Source organism: Chlamydotis macqueenii, chromosome 6 (assembly GCF_036417535.1).
Source record: "Chlamydotis macqueenii isolate bChlMac1 chromosome 6, bChlMac1.mat, whole genome shotgun sequence".
Taxonomy (NCBI): domain Eukaryota; kingdom Metazoa; phylum Chordata; class Aves; order Otidiformes; family Otididae; genus Chlamydotis; species Chlamydotis macqueenii.
Window position 1 is genome coordinate 40929281 of NC_141561.1, and position 26839 is coordinate 40956119.

Sequence of the window (26839 nt, forward strand, 5' to 3'; positions counted from 1 at the left end):
AGATAAATGACGGAGCAGCTATTTAAGAAGAAACTTTCACAGAGGTTGTTTAAAAACAATATAGAAAAACAACTGTGATGAGCATTGTAGGACTATCAGATCCTCAGATGCAAGAACGGATTAGATAACCTGGGGAGGTCCGTGCCGGTATGACATTTCTATTATGTCTTTTATTGATTTTGATACTTTACACCCTTAATTTTAATTACTATGATTTCTAAAACACAATATAACAAGAACCAAACAAACTGACACACCTGGAAATATCCGGAGATGATAAACTTTCATGGTGTGGTTCCATAGGGAGGAGTCTTTAGCATTTCAATCTTAGAAGAGTGTTTTAATTTATTATTATAAATTAATAAAAAAAGAAACACACACATCACCAACGGAGAAGTTCACATAATTTCCTCCCAATCAATTCTCTGCTTCTGCCAATTGCAGTGTTGCAAATTAACAGCCGAGAGCTCTTTTTAGGCTGTGTGGTGGTTACAACTATTGTAGAAATGTCCTATCTGCATTTGAAGCTAAACATATGAGTAAAACATATTTTACAACTGGAGTTATTTCACACCATGTCGTATTTCATATTTCACGTTATTTCATGCCATGTCACATAAAAATGTGCAAAACATTTTCTGAAATGTTATTTCCATTATAAATGCCATGATATATTATCTTTTTTCTTTTAAGAAACTTCTTTGTTCTGAGCTTACCTTTTGCTTCTCAGAAGGTGCCAATTGCACGAGCTTTTGCAGTAAGACATTTCATAATTCAGACTTTATCTGGGGACAAACTCAGAATCCTGGCTACGGGGTCAGAGGACACGGCAGTGCTACCAGGGAAAACAAACAAAACAAGCAGAAAAACCCCCACAAAACAGGCAAGGCCTAACAAAGCAGCCGGTGATCAGAATTAGCATCAGGAGTCTGTCCTCACTGTCGTATCAAACATCCCTGCATGGTTTACTTCATGAAACTTCCACCCTTCCTTAGGAGAGCCAAATGGGTCATGAAGGACCCATAAGAAGGACATGGAGCAGTTGGAGAGGGTCCAGGGGAGGCCACAAAGATGATGAGAGGGCTGGAGCAGCTCTGCTGTGAGGCCAGGCTGAGAGAGCTGGGGCTGTTCAGCCTGGAGAAGAGGAGGCTCCGGGGAGACCTGAGAGCGGCCTCCCAGTGCCTAAAGGGGGCTACAGGAAAGATGGGGAGAAACTCTTCAGCAGGGCCTGGTGTGACAGGATGAGGGGTAATGGTTTCAAAATAGAGAGAGGCAGATTTAGATTGGATATTAGGAAGAAATTTTTTATGCTGCAGGTGGTGGCACGCTGGCCCAGGTTACCCAGAGAGGTGGTGGATGCCCCATCCCTGGAAACATTCCAGGCCAGGTTGGCCGGGGCTCTGAGCAACCTGATCCGGTTGGAGATGTCCCAGCTCCTGGCAGGGGGGTTGCACTGGATGACCCTTGAGGGTCTCTTCCAACCCTGACCATTCTATGATTCTATGAGGAAAAGGAAAGCCAATGCCTACTCTCCCTCAGCAGCCTCTACAGTGGCTTAAAACTTAACCCTTCCCTCAGCTCTGGACACGGACAAGCTCTCTGATGTGTAGAGGAAGCCTTGCCCTTAGCATCCTCAGCTCTTTCTTTGGAGCGCTGAGCATGCACTGCTCCAGTCTTTTTGTTGTCTGCGCCAAAATATTTACATAGAGATAACGTGGGAGAGCAGGAGACTGGTATAAAACGGTTTATTCTGAGAATGCAAACACGTCCAGGGTTTCTTCCCCCATACTCTTTGGATGGTGGTGGACTTTGGCACGGGAAACCCAGGCAGCGCGGATGCAGTCCACGGGAACAGCTAAGCCCAGCTCACGACTTGGATGATGCAATGTCCAAATCTGGGGCAAAAGCCCATCCGGAAGAGAGCCCAACTTGAGGGCCAAAGGCTTAGAAAGGCCCAGGGATAGAAAGGGAGTGGTGAGATCACAAAGATGCGTGCATTTCCCTGTTTCTAAGAAAGAAAAAGCCAGCGTGTTGCAAGACGTTGCCTCCAAACTAAGCTGAGTAAGATTCGGTTAAAGCATGTTTTCCAGTCTGAGTTAATAACTTCAAGAGACTGCAGACGACTGTAAGGCTAATTACTCTCAAGATTAAGGACAGGGCACCTTATTCCTCCCTTGTCATCTGATAATTATTCCCAGACTTTGGCTCCCGCTGCGCCTGTCGCTCCTGGATGCGGGGATTGTCCTCCCAGCTCTCCTCCCAACACCTCCCGCTGCCCCCAGCGGGGCCGGGGCCGGTCACGGAGGGGCAGAACCGGCAGAGGGAGGGGCAGAACCGGCAGGCGGAAGGGCAGGGCCCCCCCCAATAACCTCGCCCGGCGGAGGAGGGCAGGCGGAGGCCGCAGGCCAGCCCCGCAGCGCTGCTCGGCAACGGCGGGCTCAGCTTTCCCGCGGCACCCGCCCTCCCCCTTCCCATTGGCTGTTTCCCGTTGCTGGGCGAGGCCATGGTTGGCGGCCCGTTTGAAACTGGCCATCCAGCGGCGGGCGGCTGCCTCTCCCATTGGTGGATGCTGGGGAGGGGCGGGCACTAGCGGCAGCGGGGGCGGGGGCAGCGGGTGGGCGCCTCTATCCCAGGAGTCAGTTAGAGAGGGTGGGCGGGACTAGGCTAACGGCTGCTCTCTGTATTGGCTGGCGAACCGCCTGGGTACGGTGATCCTCGCCAATTCTCGAAGAGCTTCCTCCCTTCTCCAGGAGGGCGGGCCAGCCCCTGCGCTGTAATTGGCCAGCCCTGGCCACCGCCGCCGCGCGATTGGCGGAGGAGCCGAGGCGGGCGGGGAGAAGGCGCTGGGGCGGCCATGACCGAAACTTCGGTGTCCGCTCTTGTGTGACAGCGAGGGACGCGAGCCGGGCCGCCGCCCCCCGGGCCCCGGGCTTGGCCGCTGCATGGACGCGGAGGAGGAGGAGGTGCGGAGGCGGAAGCTGGAGGCCGCCAGGGCCAAGGTGAGTGGGGTCGGTCCGGGCTGGGGGGGGCCGGGCCCGCCCCATCCCCTCCCATCCCGGCCTGGCCCCCGGCGCTGTCAGGAGGCGAGAGGGGTTTGCCCGGGCAGCGTGGCCCTGGGAGATTTTCCGAATTACAGAATGATTGTGTAAATCGTATATAAACGTTATCTTCAGCAAACAAGGAACAGCCTAAAGTAGTGGGTGCAGTGCCCCAGGGTCTGTTTTTATTTGGTGAGTTGTTTGGGTTTTTTTTTTCCTTTTTTTTTCCCCACAATTCTCACATTTTAACTTCGATTTCCACTCCGTTATTTGTGGGAATGGTGTGTTTCCAGGTGAGAATAGGTGTTGTGTGCTTTATTACTTCGGTGACTGCTCCGCTGGCCCTTGCAGCTGCAGGTGGGTTGTCAGAGAACGGGGCTGGGCCGGGCTGTTCCCAGTTGTGCTGTTAGCGAACGCCTCACAGGCTTTGAGCAGTTGCCTGCCTCCAGGTAGATGTGCAGAGAGCTCCTGCGACTCGACTGATGTGTGAAGATAACATTCTCTTCGTAATTACTGTCTGCAGCTGTGTGATTAGCACTTGAGATGTGTTAACCCTCTTAGATAAAAACTCCTGCTTTGTTTTGGTGATGATGTTCAAGAAGCTGGTTAGAAATGCCTGATTACTTTTCTTTTAATTCAACATTTCTCGTGGTTTTTGATCTGTTACTGTCTTATTTCCCTTCTGGGAGTCTGCTGCTGAATAAAGCTTGCCGGTGTGCAGTTACAGCTTCTCGTTGTTCTCACCGTCTCAATAGGACTGGAATGGGGGACCGTAGCTGCAAGGGGCTAGCTGAGGCTGCACGGAGTGTCGGGAGGTTGGGACAGATCTGACCTTCTGTGATGTGCTACAGCTCCTTCACCCCTGATATCACTCCTAGTGATTCTCCCACCGGCATAGGGGCATGGCCCTCTCTGCAGGGGACCTGTCTGCAAATCTAGCTGGTGGAGTCAGAGGTGACTTGGAGCTGTGCTGTCTGCCTCAGATCTTTTCAGCAGCATTTCTGTGTTTCTGTTTCAGCTCCCTCCTCTTAGCGCAGTGCAGAAGGTAGTAAAGGAGAGCATTACTGGGAGGAGACTGGGGCTGTGGCTGAAGCAAGTTGATGGTGGGCAATCCAGCTTCTCTGTCTCTGACCTGTCCCACCCAGATGCTGTCATGGTTGCCACACGCTCTGCTCAGCAACTCCTCATCTGCTTGCCCTCGCAGCCTTGATGTGTGCTGTGCGGACACGATCCCCTGTTGGAGAACGATTGCGTGATTAGTTTTTGGATTAATATCAAGAGAGGAAACTTGGAGAATGGGGGTTCTTCAGGCTGAAAAGTTGCATGAGCTGTGGCAAGGCTTAGGTTAACATTTCTTTTGTAACCCCTCTCTAGGTGCAGTATCTGTTTATGGTTGGAAAAATGTGATAGACTTGTCCTGAATAAGTTATTAGTTTCCACCTGTTGTACAGCTGCTGCTTGCCATTGGAAAAAAAAAAGTAGGGACTTGGATTACATTTCAAGTTATGTGTGCAGAGCCAATGTTGCATTTATTTTTTTTTTTTTAAACCATGTACTAAATCTCTCTCATCTTACCATTTGAAAAAATTGTTAGCGACCCCACTGATGTTGCTGTAGTGCGGTATCGCGTACCTGGTGTACTGAGAGGAAAGGAAAAGGTTTAGAAAGGCAGAGACAGATGCAGTGCTTCCTCTGCTTATTAAAATGTCACAGAGATCCATTACTTAGCTAGCAGATTGTGCGCACCAGACAGTTTTCAAAAAAACACCTGGACAAATGAACGGAGCCAATATCCGTTGGGGCTTATTAAAGACAGAGATGGTGTTTGGCTTTGGAAGGCGAACACGTGAGCTGCAGGTTCCTCGGTACGCTGACACCCAGTTCTTAGCATGTATGGCTGCGTGCTTGCCCTGGTTTTCTGTCGTTCCTTATGTACCTGAAGTTGTAGAGCTAATGTATGGAACAGATGCCTGTTGGGCTAATTACTGGCAGAAATGCACCGTTGGTCTTACTCAGCGTAGTCCTTTGCCTGTTCTTAGGCCCGCAGTAGGAAGTGGTCACGCTGCTGAGTAGGTGGGCTGCAGGACTGTAACTTGCTTCAGAAACTTCCTCTGGAGAGCTCCTGTTTTAAAAGGCTCTTCTATAACAGAGCAGTAGGGAAATGTCCCTTCTTTTTGTTCTTTTCCTTTTCTTTTTCCTTGGTTTTTTTTTTTTTTTTTTTTTGTGCTGCCCTCCTCCTGAATACAAATACAATTTTGAAGGGAGAACTGACCATGAGCAGGTACAGTATTTTCTTCCTGCAGCTTAAGGAGATCCCATCTCCAGATCAGTACAGAAGTGGTCAGTGTTCATCCAAATCATCTCACTGTATCGCTGCAAGGGTGCTCACGACGGCAGGGGACAAGAGCGCGAGGCCAGCAGTGTGTTGCAGGCTTCTGTTGTAGCAACCTGACTTGTAGCAACCCGGTGCAGTCGTGCTCACTGCAATCTGATACTGCTTGAATCTGGAGCTGTGAACTGCTCAAGGGCTTTTTGTCTTCCCATCACCCCACCCACCCGAGAAAAAAAAATTTTTTTTTTTTGCTTTGGCATCCTTACATTTTAGTCTGCTAAATAATGACTTGGGAAGGGAATATGATGTGAATATTTTCCTCTTTAAACCAGTACTTGCATTGTTTTTTTTTTTCATAGAGGGATAAAAACTCCATTACTGAAATGCATTGAAGTTATAAACTAATAATAATAATTCCAGCTCTTATATTAGTTGGGAATGGTCATGATATGGCAGCTAAGTACTGACTGTCTCAGGTACTTCAGATTTCTGTTTTTAATAAATGCTGTACTGGTAGCTAAGGTAGTAATTGAGAACCAGAACAAAACCCAAGTATTCAGTGCTGCTTTTTTTTTTTCTCCTTGTTTTTTTTTTTTTTTGCACCACAGGTTAGCTAGTGTGTGTATTGGCCAACTGCACCTCTAGTTACAGACCTGCGTGTGCCATACCTCACGTGTGAGGAGTTTCTGCAGTTCCTGTGTTTTGTGCAGTAGGAGATCAAAAAGGAGTGCGTGTTTTCCAGGAATTTTTTCCCACTTCGTCGATCTGAGGAAGCTCTAGAAAATATTTCTGGGTTTTGTCTAAGAGCACTTGTGCTTGTGTTTGCAGTATCTAGGAAGTGGGCTAGGTTTATTTGAACAAGCTGTTTCTGTGTGGTACTGATGTAGTTTTCTGCTCTGTTCAGTTTTCTGTGGCTAATCTTTTGGTGCTAATTTCAGAAGCATGTAAAGCAGTAAGTAATGGAGTAAATTATGTGAGAGGTAGGCTGGGCAGAACTGAACTGTGCTGCGTGTGCTGTAGTTTTCCTTTCTGCTGGCCCGGAGATCGCTCAGGAACCATGTGACAGAAAACCTGGCAGGCTTGTTCTTGAAGTTCTGGGATGCTCCTGTGATGCTGGCCGTAACAATTCAGAGGTGCCTTGCAGTTGCCACTTTTAACAGACTGGCCCTGGTGAAATGAAGTTGCCGAATACTGGTACGTGTGGAAAGGCTGCGTGTTCTCCTGTTGTGGAGAGCTGCTTATGGATGCTGTGGTGGGCAGTGCTGTAGGCACATGCTGTGCCCGTGCTACATCTTGGCTAAAAGCTTTTGCCTTTGCATATGCAGCTAGAGAGCAAACTGGCAATTGGGCCCTTCAAAAGGGACGTGATGGGGTCTCCCTGGGATGGGGGACAGTCAGCGTTAAGTGCTTTCTTCGTATTCACACAGACAACTTCGTGTTGGATGACTGTCTGTGTATCCCATGATACTCTTGTAACGACACTTAAATTCATGTCACTGATTAAAGACTTTGGAAACCTGATGTTACTCTAAATAGAGCTTTTCCTCATCCAGTGATTCCATGAATCTGGAGTGTATTTGACTCCAGACACTTTTGTGGACGAACAAGTCCAGTAGTTCCATTAAAATTTTGGAGTAGTTGGATATTTTTGCATGATACATGTTATGATTTCATATGTTTAATGCATACGGATGGGACAAAATAAGTTTTGTTTTCTTTGACCTGTGCATTTAAATAGTTATAGTCATTTAGATGTTGTCATGGCAAGCCTGGGTATTTTAATGTCAAATACTTGGTCTCCCGTCATGAAATCATTAACTGCTCTCTATGCTTGCCACTCTGCCTTTCCTTTCTCATCTTTTCTGATTGTTTTACTCCTGTTTTCCTTTTTTCCTGCTTCAGCAGCTTCCTCTCCTTTCCATTTTTTCTGTAGGTTTCCGTCTGTCCCTTTTGCTCATGTTATCAGGTTAACGAGGGCAATAGCTATTTTTGACATACATTGCCATCAGTAAGTGCTAGAGTTAACGCCTGATCTCGGATAATGGTATTTGTGTCTCACCACAGCTTTATTTACTGGTCTCTTCGTTTTGCTGATTTTGAAAGGCAACACGGCACCTGGCAATCTTTGTTTAATCTGCATTCGATAATAACAAGTGTGGAAATTACAGAGATAACCTTAAAAATAAGCTATTTGTACGCAAACGTCTTAACTGCTGGTAAGAAACTGATGTCTTTCTGCAAATGCACCGTTTAAACAGGCTGCTCAGGGCAGCAGGAGTGTAACCATCTGTCTGTTGAGCAGCTAAGCTGTCAGGTAGAAGTTGCTGCAGTGGCGTGGATGTAAGGAGAAAGGACTGAACTAAGTCCATTTCACAAGTTGACTGAGAAGAGATGGACAAGGTTTTTCTGCAAGGCAGCTGTTTTACAGGAGAACCAAGCTGTCAAGCAGTGGATTTTCGTATATATTGCAGGTAGAACTTGGCAATTGTGTTCACATCCTGTCGTCATTTGACTACCTACTTTATCCCGTCACGAGGATATAGTAACGGTGTGCTTGATAACCTGTGGTTGTAACCTTGGGGAAGGCTTTTTCCTGATGAGAAGGATGTCTGGATTTATGCTGTGCGGGAGATGTTACTTGCAAATGCTGCCTAAACACAATACTGGAGTTGAAAAGACGATAATCCTTTTCAAGCTGTTTAAGGTGCTAAGGAAACTTGGATAATAAATTCTGTCAGTGACATTCTTTACAAGTCCCTGGTGCTTCATAGAGCTGTGATAGTCTGATAAAGTAGAGCATCTGATTCTTCAGCAGAAGAAATTAAAATGACCTGGCTTAATTGATTTTCTATTTATGTACTGTAGGCTGCTTTCGGCTAGGAAGTTTTGCTGTATTCTCTTAAGGGGGTGGCAAGAAAGGAGCATGAGGATTCACTTCCGTTAATTTTAATCTTGATCTTACGCTGGCAAAGATCTGTATAGATACATTTCTAGGGGGTTACTGTTTTTGCCGGTCTTGCAGAAAGACTACTCAATTATTATTATTTTTTTTTCCTAATGATTCTAGTATATTAACAACTTGTTCCTTTACTAATCTGTCTTGCTGTAATTCTGGATTGTCATTGACACACAAAGTTTCACTGAGTAAAATTTGATTATTGTATTGAAATCTTACACCAGTCTTTAGTACTGGTGTAGATTTCTTGCTAATTGCACAGTTTATCCAGTGTATTCTGAATGTGTAGAAAGTAGGAAGATAAAGCAGTTTTTCTGCAGATGTATATATTTTGTCAAGATAGGATCTTCATCACCCATGAGGATGTTAATCTTGTGGTCCTGCTACCTTTTTCTCACTTACCTCTCCCTCTACCTCTTCCAATCTTTTCTGCACAGTTTGCTTACTTCAGACAACGAAAAACAAAAAGTGACATCACGCAGTCGCAGAAAAAGACGGCGAAGAGGAAGGGCTCGTCTGTCCACGCGCATGACGTTCCGAAGGAAGAGTACGCACTAGCGGCCCAAGATGTTGGTAAGGGCGTAGAGAGTAAGGCTGAAGACACCAACCTGCTAGAGACAACAACAGAGACAGAGGTAAATCTTAGTATTTCTTGTGTTTCGCTTCGCTCTGTCTGCAGATAACAAGTATTCCAGGTGATTGTTTTGCTTGATTGGGTGTTAGCTCTCTGGCACTGCCAGCCAGCTGCCATTGAGAAGTAAAGTGATGTATTTTCACTCGTAATAATTAACTCTCTTCCAAAGTGGTGTAAATAATTGATAAAAAATCTCCACTGTTTGGACTGGACAGCTGGTATTGTCAAGGAGCTGTCTGCTGTTAGCCTGCTAAATGGAGGTCTTTCGCCTTTCACTGCCATGAGCTTCTCTTTGGGCAGACTTCTGGTTTTGTGGCTGTGACTCCATGAAATGGCAAATGCAGACTGAGATGTGTGGTAGATGAGCAAAACTGTCAGGACTTTGTAATTCGCAGCATTCATTTGGTTTTGTATCACTTTGCTGGTGCCAGTGTGCTTAATGTTTTCTGGAAAGATTAGAATTTGTTGCAGCATGGTCTTAGCATCCGTTGTAAAGCCAGCATAGATGTTACGTTCTCTGACAAAGTTGTGTGAAACGTGGCTGCACTTGTGCCTGATGTATTTCAGTGTGTTTGTACTGGTGATCCTCTAAAGGTCACGTCAGTAAACACAGAAACATTGATTCTGATACAGCTGCAGGTTCCCAGACATCTGCTGATAGATGTACTGGTCTGCCTGAATTCAGCAGTTGCTTTCTTGTTTCAGCTTGCAAGCAAGGTTTTTATTTTTACACCACCTATGGATTAGACAGTCCTGTAGTGCTTTCTCTCTCTTTCTGTCTCCTAATAAAAATAAGCAAAATGTGGTTTTGAACAATTGTTTTAGTAGGAAACCAGCTTGCTTCAGAAGTGGTTGGCTAATGCTTTCACAAGCCTCAGAAGGTACAAGGCAACTCTGGCTACAGCAAAATATGTCTATCTCAGTCTGGGAGTTTGTTCAGAAAGTCGTTTCTGTGCACAGACAACATGCTGAAATGCACTGGGATTTGTGAGTTTTGGGGAGGCGGTGCCTTCTGCACAAGAAGCATCTCTTCAGCTGTTGATGTGTTTTCACAACATACAGCAATAGCATCGAACTGGTGTATTTGCAAACCTGCAACAACAGAGGGTATCATTTGCATGTGTTATCCTGCTTTCTGCTGTGAGGGTGTCCCTAGTGCTTTCAGGATATCCTGACCGTTGCAAAGGCTGCCTGCACTAAGGAAAAAAACATACGATATTTTGTCACTCAACCTACGGTTGAGCGTCATTATTAAATTCATGTGATCTTAAATTAAAAAACAACCAAACTCCACTTATTGCTTCTGAGCAGCTTTTGTCGAAACAGCTGGTTTGTAAAGCAAACGGAATAGCTTTCTAGGTTATGTGGAGAGGGCACCTCTAGGGAGACAGGAATCACTGGGAACTACTTCGCGCAGATTCCGTATACAGGGAGGGTGATGGGCTGCCTTTTCTAAATAGCGCTACGGTCATTTTTGTCTTGTGAATTTAGTGAGAGGTAAATCTCTTTCAGGATATCAGGCTGCACTAAGTGTATGCACCAGAAAGTGGTACTGCGTTTGTAATTATCTGAGTGATTTTAGCATGTTCGTTAAATGATCTGTAGGTTAGGTTACTGATATTTAGTAGTAGGCTAAAGAGTGCTCAACTGTATTTGCAAGCCACAAAAGCAGAAGATAAAGCGTTACGTCTCAATGGTGAGACTTAGCCCTAAAATTTTGAGTAAACATTTATAACAATATTTTTTTTTTTTTGCATTTATTTCATTCATTTGACCATGGAGGACCAGCTGAGCTCAGCATTAAAGTCAGTCTCTATATCTCTTACTGGTATGTTGTCTCACAACATGGACCTTTCTGGCTGATGTACCTAGGTTATTTCCAGAACAATTCAACTTTTCCTTATGCGTCTTTAAAATGGCCACGATTTAGTGTTTGGTTTATTTGTTTACTTCCCAGGGGAGCGCTGACTTGTCCAGCTGGGATGTACGGAGTGATCATGTGGCTGAAGTAAGTGTGAATGTATCTTTAGTCAAGGACGCTGGTATATCTGTGAAAGAAGGGTGTGATAATTGGTTACTAAAGTGCATAGTTCTTGAGCATTGTTATGAAATATGATAAAAGCGGTGCAATTTCACTATTGTACAGTCTAAACCAGGTACTTTTCTGTACGTCCGTGTACTGGCTGCAAAATTGGTTGCTAGTTGGTTTTGGTGAAATCACGGACCTTGTCCAGAGAAATTAGAACAATGTTTTTAATTGAAAAGTAGGTTTAATCTTTAATTGTTTCATACATTAAAAGCAAAAACCATTTAAAATAAAATACAAGATACTGTCTGCTCTCTGAGAATTGTAACAATATTGCTCCTATGAAACCACAGGATTGATTGGAGCAGCTTCTCTGTACTTGTTTTTTTTGTTTTACTCTTGAAGGCCATAGAGACTCAGAGCGTGTTGGTTATTTATTTGCAATAGCTGCATACACTTGAATTTAATTCTAAATCAGAAACTTTACATTATTATTTTTCCTGTGGATGGACTATTCTCCAGTCAGCACAGATGGATGTAAAAACTTTGTTTAATTTTGGTCGTATTTCCCCCTCCCCGCAACTGGTGAGCTGGAATGTATTTTAAATCTCAACACATGTCAGAATGGCACTTTGGCACAATTTGGTGCTATAAAATCACAACGCTATTCTCCATAATTTACTTCTGTGCCTTAAAGTATCATATGAAAATATATTATCTATGAATTTTTTTATTTGCAATTTTTAAGAATTCAGGACTTCATGTATAATGTTTCTACTAAATACAATGTCCCAATGTTGAATTACTTTTAAACTAGAATTTGCCTAGAATTTAAGCTTGAAGCTGAATTTGTGATCAGAGTAATCGCAAAACAGAAATGGTATATTGGTTTGGTGAATAAATACATTTTTGTTTCTTTTATAAAGAAAGTTACGATAAATTCTGCTGCAGAATACGGTGGGCTTGATGCTAAGATGTGTCAGGCGAGAGTAGCTGAGTTGGAGAACAGACTTCTGGAGAAACAGGAAGCAGTTGAAAGCCTCACTGCGCAGATGGAGGAGCTGCAGGAACAGCTTACGCAGCACGGTGACTCTATGCGACTTCAGGTATATTTCACAGAATTGGATAGTGGGGATACTACTTTATTTTAATCCTACAAATATTTACGAGGGAAAACTCAAAATATGTATTGTTTTTTATTGAAAAGTGCTTCACCTTGCTAACATATGCTGCGAAGAGCGTACTTAGATTTTTCCAGTCAGTGATGTTCAGAAATTCATATTGTTTGAATCAAGTGAGAGTAAAATTGGATTTGAAATGCTTCCGTTTTTAGGGAGTTTTTATGAAATGCATAGTTCAGTTATCCTGCTGGGAAATGGTAGGACACATCTACTACTTTTTATTGATAAATTTTCTTAATATATTGAGGAGTGGGACTTTATAGAAAGAACCTGCAAGAAGCACTAAAGTAAGTATAGTTAATCATACGTTGAGTTAGGGGCTCACTGTAAAAGCATGTGGCTTATATTTTTATAAATACTGACTTGAAAAATAAAAGTATTGTATACCAAGGTCCTGCTGAGAGACGGTGGGAAATAACCCCTGAAGTATTGTTCAAGCTATTGAAAAGGAAGTACTTATTGCCGTGACAATGTTTCTGTGGATGTGCCTGAAAACCGTTTCATGGATGCAGCTAGGCTTCTTTTAAAAGTTCACATGGGATGGCAGACACCACTACCACCACCACCCCTCCTCTGATGACTTTTTTTCCCTCAGAGATCATTCATGATTTTTTGAATGTTTGTAAACACTTGTGGCCTTTTTGTTTTGATGTGATATTTTTTGGTATGGGCAAATTATTAAGTAGGATAGATTAAACTTTATTAAAATGACGTGCATCTTCCTCTCTCCCAGAATACTAAAATAAAGATATTTGGAATTCCCTTTCTCTAGCATTTCTGTGTAAAGGTAAATTATCAGATGCTTCTGAAGAACAGTTACTTCCCTCTTTACATGTTGTTTTTCTCCTCTTAGGACTGGGGAAACAAAGACGTTTCCTGTTGGTGAGAAATAAATTGAAAAGATTCATATGATTAACATAAAACAGGATTAATTTATCCCATCTTGTTAGCTTTCTCGCACGTAGCTGAAAAGAAGAGCTGACAAATAGAAAACAATTTTGAGGCTACTAAATATTAATTATATCCTATCAAAAACTTTATGGCTTCTACATCGGTAAGAGCTACAAAATTTTAAAGTGAAAATATTCATTTCATTACTGGTATCTTATCATTTGTTTAAAAAGTCACTTTTGATTAGGTTTGTCATCTCTTTGAGATCAATGTAAGATTTTTCTTTCATGCCTGCCAACTGTTTCAACACTGATATTTCTGGTCCTTTGGTGCGAGTTTATGAAAACTTGAGTGTAACTGTAGACTCTAACAGGTTTGCTTTAAGAAAATGTACTGGGTTTAAGAATTTTTAATTTTAAAAGTGCACTTCTTGTAGGAAACAACCATTCAAGAGCAGAATGAAGTCATCAGGAAACTAACAAGCTGCCTTCAACAGGCAAAGAAGGATCGAGATGACCTCCAGGAAGAGGCTTTGAATGTAGCTGGTCAGATCCACGATTTACAACTTCAGTTACATCAGGTGTGCCTCTCCTCCAAATCTTTTTTTTCTTACAAAGAGAATATTCCATGTTTGGAATATGAACATAAGAACATAATTGAGCTTATCACATAGCTCTACATAGTTCAGTTTGCAATGCAGCAGTGAAAATTTATTTCAGAACAAGGCAGTTTTCTCCGGTTGCTAGTGAGAAGTCCCAGAGACCTTCTCTGGACCCAGTCCTTATATTTTCCACTTACTTGCTTCTGTAATGCTGGGGAGGTCGTTACACTTCTTTGTCCATCGGTTTAGCCCTTGGTAGGGAATTTTACCCAATATTGTTAGTGGTTTGGGATCTACAGTCAGCAGTCACTGTAATGACACAGGCTTACGTGTGATCGGTTTTCCTTACCTTTGCCAAAGAAAGCTCTGAGTATATGCATGGACAGCTGTAACAGCTCAGCTGTTATGCAGAAACTTGCTATGTAATGTGACTTGGCTCAAAGAAGGAGATTTAAAATAACCTGAAAATGGTTGATGCATACATGACACATACAAACCTGCTTCAGTGCAACAGGTTGATCCTGGATCTAATCCCTGGATAATGAGATATACTGCAGCCTTTCATCTACTTTAATTTTTTTAAATACTTTATTATCATTTGATGTGTCCTAGTTGCTGTTCTCTCTGAAAACCTGTCTATTTGTTGTCTCTGGAGCCTTGTAGTATATACAAAGTTTAATATTTATGTTTGCTTACCATTTCAGACTTGCAAGATCAGGATTGTGCTGGGAAGGATTACATATCTTAAATGTCTGGCTAGGAAGGGGGTTTAAAAAAAATTAAAAATAAAAACTGGGACTTACTGAAGTGCAAGAATTATCTTGAAGGAGTTGCTCATGCCCTGGAAAATAAATCCTCAGCTAAATGAAATTTTAGAAAAGAACAAAAATTACTGCTTTTTATCTACAATTCTGACTGCTGTTGACAAAATATGTGGTAATAGTGAAAATGACTCTACAGAGGATTGTTGGGATTTGCTCCATAAGCCATTGAAAGACAACTATGAAGCCTCTAAATAGCACTTTAGACGTACTCTAAACAAGGCTAGTAATGTGATGCAAGTTGTTTGTGGAACCGTGTCAACTTTGATAACAGATGAAAGTACTAATGCTATTTTAAATATTATATTCTTGGTTTTAGCAAGTTCTTTGAAGAAGATTTTAAGAACTAATAAAACACATTTACTTTTACCCCTCGTAGGGGTAAATGTTTTCATTTGGAAGGAAGTGGAATAAAAAAAATAATAATAAAAAAAATCTTTAATATTGAGCTTTAAGTCCTTTGCAGAGAAGACTGGTTTTGTTCATTGTCCTCTTACCAGTATGTCCAGTCCATTGGAAGTCCTGCTTCGTTTGGGGGCTTCATAGAGATGAATTATGTAACATTTATATCTCTACAGTAAGTAATAGTATATAAAACATGACAAATGTTGTCTGACTGCTTGGGGAGATTCTTATTCACTGGCAGTGAAAGCCATAGGGTAAATCTGTAGCAAAGGAGTAGTTTATTTTATGCATACAGTGAGACTTGTGTCTGAGTGACTCTGATCTAAACCTTCTTCTGACTGTGGGTACCTTTATGAGTTCAGGTTAACGAGATGCTGAAGAGTAAAAGCTCTGGGAAGAGCCAAGTTTTAGAAGTCCAGCAGCAGATGTCTCTGTTTCATAACTCTCTCAAAGAGCAAAATGCACGTTTGGAGATGTTGTGTCAGAGAGCACGTGATCTGGAAGTACAGCTTGAGTCTTCTCAAAAGGTAAAATCTGTTTAAAGTACCTTTATAATTATGATTTCTAGGTAGTTCAGATTTTGTTGCAATTGCACAAGCCAAGGTGGTACTTTTTGGAGGAAGAACCTACAATGAACATTTAATTTGTGCATGAGGTAACATTAATGCTTCAGGACTGAAACTCCACTGTAGTATGGAATTTTAAAATCTATTCTTCTGAAGGGAAGGATATTCATAGAATCCCAGGATGGTTTGAGTGGGAAGGGACCTTTCGAGGCCACCCAGTCCAACCTCCCTGCAAGGGATCAGGTTGCTCAGAGCGCCATCCAGCTTGACCTATTCAACTAAGGCAAAATAGTGGCTCACAGTTTAAGACTTTTCTTTTTGTATGAAATAAAGATTCAGTTCTGGCTCTTTAAAATTTGCTTATTTATTGAAATTCCTCCATCGATTTCTGTTGCAAAAGGATTAGTCTTTAACTCTGTTACTAAACTGCCCTATAACATTAAGAACTTGATGTCAGAAGCGGGTCCGTCTGGTGTTTGCTAACGGAAGCCTGTGAGAACATAACTGACAGAGGTGTGGAGTGAGGTGAAGGTTGCTGAGTATGCTGTGTAAGCACGTAACAATGGAGTGGTGTGGGAACTTGAAACACCTAGATGAGAGTAAAAGTTAACTCTATCTGTAATCGCGTTAGTTTCGGACACAAAACAAAATGAAAAGCTTGTGTGGTGATATTTTAATGTAATAATTTCAGAAACAAGTACTATGAATAAAGACTCAGTTAAAAAATCTGTTACGTTCTTTTAACTTTTTCTGTTTTTTATAATGTGTGTTTCAAATTTGGTGGTAACTCTGACCTGCTGTAGCGGTATGGTCGTGAAAAAAAAAATTTTTTTTTTTGGAAACTACTTTCTAGGCATTGTGTTTACTGACATACATAAAAGGAACAGCTTAAAAGGTCTGATTTCTTTTAAGCACATAACTGTCAATGCCATCAGTAGAAGCCTTAAACTTTTAAGTGAGTCAGGTGAGTTAAAATTTGACATGGCTGTTCTGCTGGCCTACTCCTGCCTGCAAGAGGTGTTTTGTCTGTGCAAATGGATGCGAGTTGGAGAGGCATCTGTAGCTCTGATTTTTTAAATTTTTTATTTATTTAATTAATTAAAGTAGCCAAAGTTTAAGTCAGCCACTGTTTTCTTCGTCTCTGGAGTCAGTGGCATACCATTTGTTATTGCTTGGACAATTTGATATTTGTTACCGCACTGGAAGAGTCTTTCGGTAGTACTTTCCACTCCCAAGAATGTGGTTAAAAATCCTGTTCCCTAGGTCAGTGATACACCCTGCACTTAATCGTAATGTTATTTGTGAAGATACATTAAAAATATGAGGCTTAGGGAAATTAAAACATGTCAGATTTCAATGGCATATTTCATATGTAATATTTTATTTTTAAGAATACCAAAGATGAAGAAAATCCGCTTTCCCAAATGGAAGAGGATGTGAAAGATACGATGCAACAGCTATACAAAAGTGTAGAAGAAAAAGAACAACATATTAAAAACCTTCAAGATCTACTGACATCGGAAAGATTTAGCTTGTCTATACTGCAACATACCCTTTCTCTCCGGGACTCGGAAATAACAGGATTAAAACATGAAATAGCTTTAACAAAAATGAAAGAACAGCAACATATTGAAGAACTGAAAATCAGTCATGAAAAGGATATTTGCAGACAGTTGGAGAATTTGAGGACTGAGCTGGAGAAGTGCCACAGAAGAGAGATTGCAGAAGCCAAGCAGGTATATGAAGAAGAAATTATTTTAAAATATAAGAATGAACTTGAACAGTTCAAAAAAGAACTCTGTGCTCTGAATTCTGAAGAACACATTCAGAATTTGAATGGCATAATAATTGACTTAAATAATAGTCTTCATGAATCTGAAATTAATAAGGAAAATTTGAGAAGGAAACTTGAAAACCAACAGGAAGACTTCCAGAGAGAAAAATCTGAAATTGAGACTAAATACAAGGATTTAATTGATGGCCTTAAGTCTCAACTTTCTAATGCAGAAGATCAGGTCAAGGAAGCCCAGCTATATAAACAGGAAAAGCAGTCCTTGAATGAAGAGATTCAGAAACTGAATTCTTTCATCCAGGAATTAATTGCAAAGCAACTTTATGAGGCTGAGAAAAGTATAGGTATAAGGCAAAAGCATGAGGAAGAGAGTGTCTGCTCTAAAAAGCAAATGAAATTGAGGGAAAACCAGACTTTACCAGAGGTGTCACAGGTGCAGAGAGCAGAGCTTGAGGAGATGTGGAATAAACCACACCAGTTGGAAAGTGGAGACGAGCTAGTTCACAGAGAACTAGAATTGCAGCGTGACTTGGGAGTAGACTCCTCAAGGAGTCAATTAGAAGAAATTAAGGTTTCAAAGATCACAGAGAATAATGAAATTAGTGAAGGAGATAACGTGTCTGAGGAACAGTTGTCAGAACTAGGGCTTTTCAGTGGTGATGAAGGCATATTGGCTAAATACCTCGTCTCCACAGAGAGACCAGAAGAGTCCATCACTTCTGAAGGTTACACCATTGAAGAAGGTAGGTGCAGCAGGTATGGATTAGACAGTAGTGTGCTTCTGGAACCTAGCAGAGATTTTATACCTCCTCCATTAAACTTTGACCTTGATGAGGAAACGTGTCCTAGCGGTTTGGCTCAAGAGACTTTTGAAGAGACTGACGTGGGAGCAGAGGCCTTTGTTTCATTTTTGTCAGATAGCTCCCTGCAGCAAAACAAAATAAGTGACCATGATGATGTGAAGAATGATGAAACAACTTGTTTAGTGGAGAGATGTGTGAAGCTAACCGAGCAGCTCCATGAGAAGGAGTTAGCCTTGAAGAAGTCTTATCAGGAGACTCAAGAAGCTGTTGGAAAATGGGAAAAAGTGATGGTTGAGCTCTCTCATATGCGTGTGGAGCTGGATGAGGAACGTGAAGCACGGATCCATTGTGAAAAAGAACTTCTTCAAAAAACAGAGAAGGAGAAAGAACTTGAAAACAAAATAATGTTTCTAGTAAAGCAGCAGGGTGAGGATGGAGGCCAACCTTACTGTGCTGTAGAGCCTGTAACACAAGTGTCAAAATCCTCTACCTGGCAAGAAATGGTAAAAGACCTCCAGGAGGAAAGAGAAATGTTGATGGTGCAGCTGCGAACTCAGGAGCAATTAGTGAAAGATGTTCAAGAGCAGAAAACAGCTTCTGATTCTGTAACAAGTGAAGTACAGTCTCTTTTTGGACGTCAGTTAGCTGCTCTGCAAAGTCAGAGGGATCAAATGCAAAGCCAGCTTGATGCTCAAAAAGCTAAAAACCAGACAATAGCCGAGTTGCTTGGTCAGAAAACAGTGTCTGAAGAGATATTGCTAAAAGAACAGGACTTGCTCAAAGCTGAAATCAACAATAAAGAACAAAACTTAGCACTCCTAATGAAGGAAAAAACAGCCTTAGGACAAAGATTATCTGACGTGGAGGAGGACCTGACAAAAGCACAGAAAGCACTAGCAGAAAATGCTGGCATCATTGAGGATCTTGAGAAAAATATACATGAACTTAATGCCGAAGTGAAAAACCTCAAAGAAATACAGGAATGTGAAAGACTGGAATACGAGGACAGGTTAAACTTCAGCCACCTAGAAATTGATAAACTTAATGCTGAAATAAAGGCAAAAAGTACAGAATACAGTGAGGAAAAAAGCCAGCTGACTGAAGAAATCACCCATTTGAAGAAGGCTTGTTCGGAGCTTGAGACTCGCTTGCAGGAGTCCTTTCAGTCTGCACAAGCTGCGCAGGAAGCACATTCCGAGGCGGTGAAACGTTACAAAGAGGAAATAAATAAAGCGGAGACTCAACGCCGTGCCGAGTTAACTAAAGTGAGTTTGACACACAAGAAAGCGGTGCTTGATAACGGCAGGAGTCTTGGGGTTTCAGAATGCTTGAGGTAATCATTGCAAATGTTTGTGTGCCTGTTTTCAGATAGAAGAATTAAATGCTGAAGTACAGGATAAAGTGGAAAAACAGCAGAAGTTGGAAGAAGAAAGAAAGGAACAGATTGCTTTAATAAAAAAGGTAAATGCTATAATTGTGTTCATTTCAGAAAAATAAACTCATTTTATGTTGTTTGTCATTTAAGCAGTAGAAACGTTTTGGAGATGCAAAAATCTGAATTGTTTTTTCCGTAGTGTCTTTGATTTGGCATCGGGAGGAGGGGAGAATTCTGGCTCAGTAGTTTATTAGAGGGCTAAGTAACCGTATTTTGAAAAAAGCTCTTTATCTGAGTATTCTCTGCAGGTACACGAACGAGAGCATAATCGTGAAATCTCTGAATTGATTGCTAAACATAAAGAGGAAATGGAGAAGGTCTGTGCTGAACTAAATAAAGAACAGCAGCACATGTTGGATGAACTTCGGCAGCAAATGGTAACCGCGCACAAAGCTGAGATTGAGCAAGCTCAGCTCCAATCACAGGTAAAATAAAGAAACAACAGTAATCACTGTAGTGGTTATCTGACTGTGGCAAAGAGAAGGCTCCATGGATGTTGTGCATGCTGTGTGCGCTCTTTTACGTAGTGCTGCGGTTGAAGGATTAGGAGTGTTCTCTTGGTGGACGGTAGTAGATGTATTCTACAGGAGTTCTTCAGGATCTTCACTGCAATGATATTTTAACCTTAATTCTGAAGAAAATTGGACACTTAAATGGATGAGTGTGGCGGTTTAGCCCGGATCACCACACAGTTTTCTTATTCACCCTGCCCCTACCTAGTGGGACAGGGGAGAGAAATTGGGAAGAAAGGAAAACTCGTGGGTTGAGATAAAAACAGTTTACTAAAAATACTAAAAACTACAAAGCTAACAGGATATAAGGATATTAATATATACAAAATATACAAAATGAACAATGTACAATTTCTCACCACCCGATGTCCGAATGACCGACGCAGCCCGTCCTGAGCAGCGATCACAGGAACAACACCGAGCAGCAAGCAAAAGGGGGAGAGCAAGCTAGCAAGGTAGAGGGAACGATGCCAGCAAGCAAGAGAGAAGAAAAGGATGCCAAGGGTGCCCAAACGGATACCCGACAAGGAAAGGAATAACTGAAAATGATGCCCCCTCCCATGGGCAACCCCCACTTATATACTGAGCATGACGTTTATGGCATGGAATACTCTCTTTGGCCAGTTTGGATCAATTATTCTGTCTGTCTTTTGCCCAGCTTCCCGCATCTGCACGTTAACGAGACTTGGAAAGCCAGACAGTGTCCTTGGTCTCATTCACAACAACTCGTATCATCAGAATGTTTTTATCAACATTCTTCACACACAAAATCCAAAACACACCAGCTACTGAGAAGAAAATTAACTCCATCCCTGCTGAAACCAGGACAGTATCCACCCCTTATTCCATACCATTTACGTCATGCTTATAGATATACATACAGATATCACTATCTCAATCTATGAGCCATCCCTCCAAAGTCTGTTGAGTTAATTTAGTCCATGACTTTGGGCCCCATCTGTGATAGCAGTCTCTCAGGGCAGGAGAGATGGTATGTAGTGTGAAGTTGTTACATACTGCATCTGGAACTCGTAGCTGGTACCTCTGGCGCGGCTGGTGTATCACGTCCATGGTCTGCGAGTTGAAGATGTTGATCTCGAGGAAGTTGTTGGTCACCAGTTCTGACTCCATCACTGCTGCACATCGCTCGGTTTCATCAAAGCTTGTTCTTCACTGTTGAGTGTGATTCTTGCTGCACTACCTCTGATAGAACATAAAAGAACTACAGACATGATTATATACAGTTCAAATTATTGGCTGTTTTCACCTAGAATCAAATCTCCTTGAGGTACACATCGGACTTCCCCATCCTCCCGCATCACCCACCAAGTACATCCAGGTCCTTGAGCGAAAGCAATCCCACGGATGGGTTTGCCTTTGCCCAGAGGAGGAATAACCCAGACTGTTTTCCCCAACATATTCCTTACATGCACCACAGGAACTTTATCACCATCTACAGTATGTAAAAGTTCAGATTGGGCAGGGCCAGCTCGATTGATGGATCCCCGAGTGTTGACTAACCAAGTGGCTTTTGCTAAATGTTTGTCCCAGTTTTTGAAGGTTCCACTACCCATTGCTTTCAGTGTAGTTTTCAGCAGTCCATTGTACCGTTCAATCTTTCCAGAGGCTGGTGCGTGATAGGGGATGTGATATACCCACTCAATGCCATGCTCTTTGGCCCAGGTATCTATGAGGTTGTTTCGGAAATGAGTCCCATTGTCTGACTCTATTCTGTCTGGAGTGCCATGTCGCCAGAGAACTTGCTTCTCAAGGCCCAAGATGGTGTTTCGGGCGGTGGCATGGGGTACAGAATATGTCTCTAGCCACCCAGTGGTTGCTTCTACCATTGTAAGCACATAGCGCTTGCCTTGGCGAGTTTGTGGGAGTGTGATGTAATCAATCTGCCAGGCCTCTCCATATTTGTATTTCAGCCATCGTCCTCCATACCAAAGAGGCTTTAGCCGCTTGGCTTGCTTAATTGCAGCGCATGTCTCACAGTCGTGGATAACCTGTGCAATAGTGTCCATGGTTAAATCCACCCCTCGATCACGAGCCCATTTGTATGTTGCGTCTCTTCCTTGATGGCCTGAGGTGTCATGGGCCCACCGAGCTAAAAATAGTTCACCTCTGTGGTGCCAGTCTAAGTCCACTTGGGAAACTTTAATCTTAGCAGCCTGATCCACTTGCTGGTTGTTTTGATGTTCTTCAGTGGCTCGACTCTTGGGTATGTGAGCATCTACGTGACGTACTTTTACAACAAGCTTCTCTAACCGGGCAGCAATATCTTGCCACAGTGCGGCAGCCCAGATGGGTTTGCCTCTGCGCTGCCAGTTGCTCTGTTTCCATTGCTTTAACCACCCCCACAGGGCATTTGCCACCATCCATGAGTCAGTGTAGAGATAGAGCTTTGGCCATTTTTCCCGTTCAGCAATGTCTAAAGCCAGCTGGATGGCTTTCACCTCTGCAAACTGACTTGATTCACCTTGGCCTTCAGTGGCTTCTGCCACTCGTCGTGTAGGACTCCACACAGCAGCTTTCCACTTTCGATGTTTTCCTACAATACGACAGGATCCATCAGTGAACAAAGCATATCGCCTCTCATTTTCTGGAAGGTTGTTGTATGGTGGGGCTTCTTCAGCACGTGTCACCTCTTCCTCTGGTGGCATTTCAAAATCTTTGCCTTCTGGCCAATCTGTGATTACTTCTAAGATTCCTGGGCGATTGGGGTTTCCTATTCGGGCTCGCTGTGTGATCAGTGCGACCCATTTACTCCACGTGGCATCAGTTGCATGATGTGTAGAGGGGACCTTCCCTTTGAACATCCAGCCCAGCACTGGCAATCGGGGTGCCAGGAGGAGCTGTGCTTCAGTACCAATCACTTCTGAAGCAGCTCGAACTCCTTCGTATGCTGCCAGTATCTCTTTTTCAGTTGGAGTGTAGTGGGCCTCAGATCCTCTATATCCCCGGCTCCAAAAGCCTAGGGGTCGACCTCGAGTCTCTCCTGATGTTCTCTGCCAAAGACTCCAGGTAGGACCATTCTCCCCGGCTGCGGTGTAGAGGATGTTTTTCACATCTTGTCCTGTTCGGACTGGCCCAAGGGCTACTGCATGAACAATCTCCTGTTTAATTTGTTCAAAGGCTTGTCGTTGTTCAGGGCCCCATTTAAAATCATTCTTCTTTCGAGTCACTTCATAGAGAGGGCTTACAATCATACTGTAATTTGGAATATGCATTCTCCAGAAACCCACAACACCTAAAAAGGCTTGTGTTTCCTTTTTGTTAGCTGGTGGAGCCATAGCTGTTATTTTGTTGACCACATCCATTGGAATGTGACGACGTCCATCTTGCCACTTTACTCCTAAAAACTGGATCTCTTGTGCAGGCCCCTTGACTTTGCTTTGTTTTATTGCAAAACCGGCTTTCAGAAGGATTTGGATTATTTTCTCCCCTTTCTCAAAAACTTCTTCTGCTGTGTTGCCCCATACGATGATGTCATCAATGTACTGCAGGTGTTCTGGAGCTCCACCCTTTTCTAATACAGTCTGGATCAGTCCATGGCAAATGGTGGGGCTGTGTTTCCACCCCTGGGGCAGTCGATTCCAGGTGTACTGGACACCCCTCCAAGTGAAAGCAAACTGTGGCCTGCATTCTGGTGCCAGAGGAATGGAGAAGAACGCATTGGCAATATCGATGGTGGCATACCACTTGGCTGCTTTTGACTCCAGTTCATACTGAAGTTCTAGCATGTCTGGCACGGCAGCACTCATTGGTGGTGTAACCTCATTTAGGCCACGATAGTCCATTGTTAGTCTCCATTCTCCATTAGATTTTCGCACTGGCCATATGGGACTGTTAAAGGGTGAGCGGGACTTGCTGATCACTCCCTGGCTCTCCAGTCGACGAATCAGCTTGAGGATGGGGATTATGGAGTCTCGGTTGGTGCGATATTGCCGCCGGTGCACCGTGGTAGTAGCAATTGGTACCTTTTGTTCTTCAACCTTCAGCTTTCCCACAACGGAAGGGTCCTTTGAAAGTCTGGGCAAGATGGACAGCTGTTTATTTGTCTCCACGGTGGCTATACCAAAAGCCCACCGGTGCCCTTTTGGGTCTTTGAAATACCCACTCCTGAGGTAATCTATGCCAAGAATGCATGGAGCATCTGGGCCAGTCACTATGGAGTGCTTTTGCCACTCATTCCCAGTCAAACTTACTTCAGCCTCCAATACAGTCAGCTCTTGGGATCCTCCTGTCACTCCAGAAATACAAATGGGTTGTGCCCCTTTATAGCTTGATGGTATTAGGGTACACTGTGCACCAGTGTCTACTAGAGCTTTATACCTTTGTGGGTCTGATGTGCCAGGCCATTTAATCCATACAGTCCAATAAACTCTGTTGTCCCTCTCCTCCGCCTGGCTGGAGGCAGGGCCCCTCTAGTCCTGTTTGTAATATTTTCTGTTCACTTTCTGTGAATATGAATCAGAAGTTCCTTCCGTAGGATCAGAGGTGAGATCAGCCCTTCTACGCTGTCTGGGGAACTGCCCACTGGAGACTGGAGCAGCAAATTGCCTGGAAGAACCTCCCTTTGTGATTGTTTTACCTCGCAACTCACGTACACGTGCTTCTAGGGCCGAGGTAGGCTTTCCATCCCACTTCCTCATATCCTCTCCTTGGTCACGCAAGGTAAACCATAGGTCATCTCGTCGGGTGTACCGTCTCCCTTGAGCAGGAGGAGGATGAGGTCTTCTTCTAATAGCTGAGATATTAGTCCGTGCAGGTGGGGAGCAAGAATCTTCCAGTTTCTCACACACCTCAGATAGTTTTTCTAACAGTTTTTCAAACTGGCTTTCAGATTTCTCAGTCAGTCTTTCTATAGCTGAGACACAGGCCCGCATCGGGGAAGAGAGATTGTCTTCATATTGTCGGAGCTGGTTAGCCACTGCACGTACTGGTGGCATCTCATCATCTTTCCAACTCATTGCTGCCAATGAGTTGGCATACGATGATGGTGCACTCTGTACAAATTTCCGCCACATGGGTCGGGTACATTCAATTTCATCTGGATCTACGGATGTCCGTGGGTCATCCAGGTTATGATAAATCAGCTCCCGAACAGCTAATTCCCTCAGAAACTGGATACCTCTCTCCATGGTGGTCCACTTGCTTGGGTGGCATACAATATCTTCCTTAAAGAAATACCTGTCCCTCACACCTGACAGGAGTCGCCTCCAGAGGCTGCAGGCTGCTGACTCTCTTCCAATTGCCCTGTCAATGGCTGCTTCCCTAGACAGAGATCCCAGCTGCCTGGCTTCCCTGCCTTCTAATTCCAGGCTACTGGCCCCTCTGTCCCAGCATCGGAGCAACCAGGTGACAAGTTGCTCACCTTGATTACGGCTGAAATCTTTTCGCATATCTCGCAGCTCACTCAGGGATAGGGATCGGGTGACCACCTCCCCTTCTGTGTCTCCCTGATCATGTGATGGGCCTGGTTCATCATCATCTTTCACTATGCGAACTGATTTTTTGGTGTATTTCTTATGTACAGGGGCAACTGATACTGGTGTAGATGATTGGTTTTTCGGTTTCTCTTTGGTACTGCTTGCCGAGGTTTGAGTAGCCACAGTGTCTGGCGTGGGGGCTGAAGCAATCGCAGTGCCCGTAGCAGGGGCTGGGGTAGCTGCAGCACCTGCCGTAGCGGCTGAAGTAGCTGCAGTATTTGTAGCAGCAGTTTGAGTAGCCACAGTGTCTGTTGCGGGGATTGGAGGAGCCATAATACTTTTAAAAAACTGTTTAAACTTCATCAATATTAAGATCTGAGATAGCTGCAGAAGACTTGTCACCATGAACATGGTGGTAGGGGTATAAAAAGGGTATTCAAAATTCTCAAAAGCTGTTGAAATTAGCTTGGTGAGGTGGGGAAAGCTGTAAACAGATGTTCCCCCCGCGGCCTGGCTTCCCGGAACAAAACAACAGGTATAGTTCCAAACAACACCCACAAGATGGCTCCCGAAATACCCGGGTGGAGCTGCCTCTGCCTCCTCGCTCTGCACACTGCCCGCCGCCATTGAGTACAGATATGAAAATGGTCCCGTTACCAGCAATCTCACTAAACAAATCAGTGCCGCATAGCACAGCAGAACGATACCTTTGATCCAACACACATCATTGATAAAGCGTGCACAAACACCGACAAACAGAAAATACGGCAAGTAGGGTGCTATCCAGTACAGCTCTAAAAACAACTGCGAGAACAAATAAAATAACATTGTGCCCAGCGATGACCAAACCGGCTTAATGAACACTTGTAACAAATCTGTTTTCAACACACTGTGGTCAAACCTGTCCTTATCTCAACCCTTCGGGACTGACCGGGGCTTGAACCTTGGATCCTCAGACTAAGGTCCGATGATCTCACGACTGATCTAGTGAGGCCCCTTCGAGCCCCACGTTGGGCGCCAAAAAGACTGTGGCGGTTTAGCCCGGATCACCACACAGTTTTCTTATTCACCCTGCCCCTACCTAGTGGGACAGGGGAGAGAAATTGGGAAGAAAGGAAAACTCGTGGGTTGAGATAAAAACAGTTTACTAAAAATACTAAAAACTACAAAGCTAACAGGATATAAGGATATTAATATATACAAAATATACAAAATGAACAATGTACAATTTCTCACCACCCGATGTCCGAATGACCGACGCAGCCCGTCCTGAGCAGCGATCACAGGAACAACACCGAGCAGCAAGCAAAAGGGGGAGAGCAAGCTAGCAAGGTAGAGGGAACGATGCCAGCAAGCAAGAGAGAAGAAAAGGATGCCAAGGGTGCCCAAACGGATACCCGACAAGGAAAGG

General features: G+C 43.4%; 1 protein-coding gene across 2 annotated transcripts in view; it reads left to right on the forward strand.

Annotated features, from left to right (window-relative positions):
• Positions 1 to 2879: 2879 nt before the first annotated feature.
• The window catches only part of PCNT (pericentrin), a 102728-nt gene continuing 78768 nt past the window's right edge, over positions 2880 to 26839 (forward strand). For both annotated transcript variants that reach the window (XM_086750481.1, XM_086750482.1), the window contains exons 1-9: positions 2880 to 2999; positions 8764 to 8961; positions 10918 to 10968; positions 11913 to 12092; positions 13495 to 13638; positions 15248 to 15412; positions 16843 to 19311; positions 19415 to 19507; positions 19730 to 19906. In XM_086750481.1, the coding sequence (XP_086606607.1) occupies positions 2943 to 2999; positions 8764 to 8961; positions 10918 to 10968; positions 11913 to 12092; positions 13495 to 13638; positions 15248 to 15412; positions 16843 to 19311; positions 19415 to 19507; positions 19730 to 19906 (3534 nt within the window). In that variant the 5' untranslated portion in view covers positions 2880 to 2942. The remainder of the gene's footprint in view (positions 3000 to 8763; positions 8962 to 10917; positions 10969 to 11912; positions 12093 to 13494; positions 13639 to 15247; positions 15413 to 16842; positions 19312 to 19414; positions 19508 to 19729; positions 19907 to 26839) is intronic.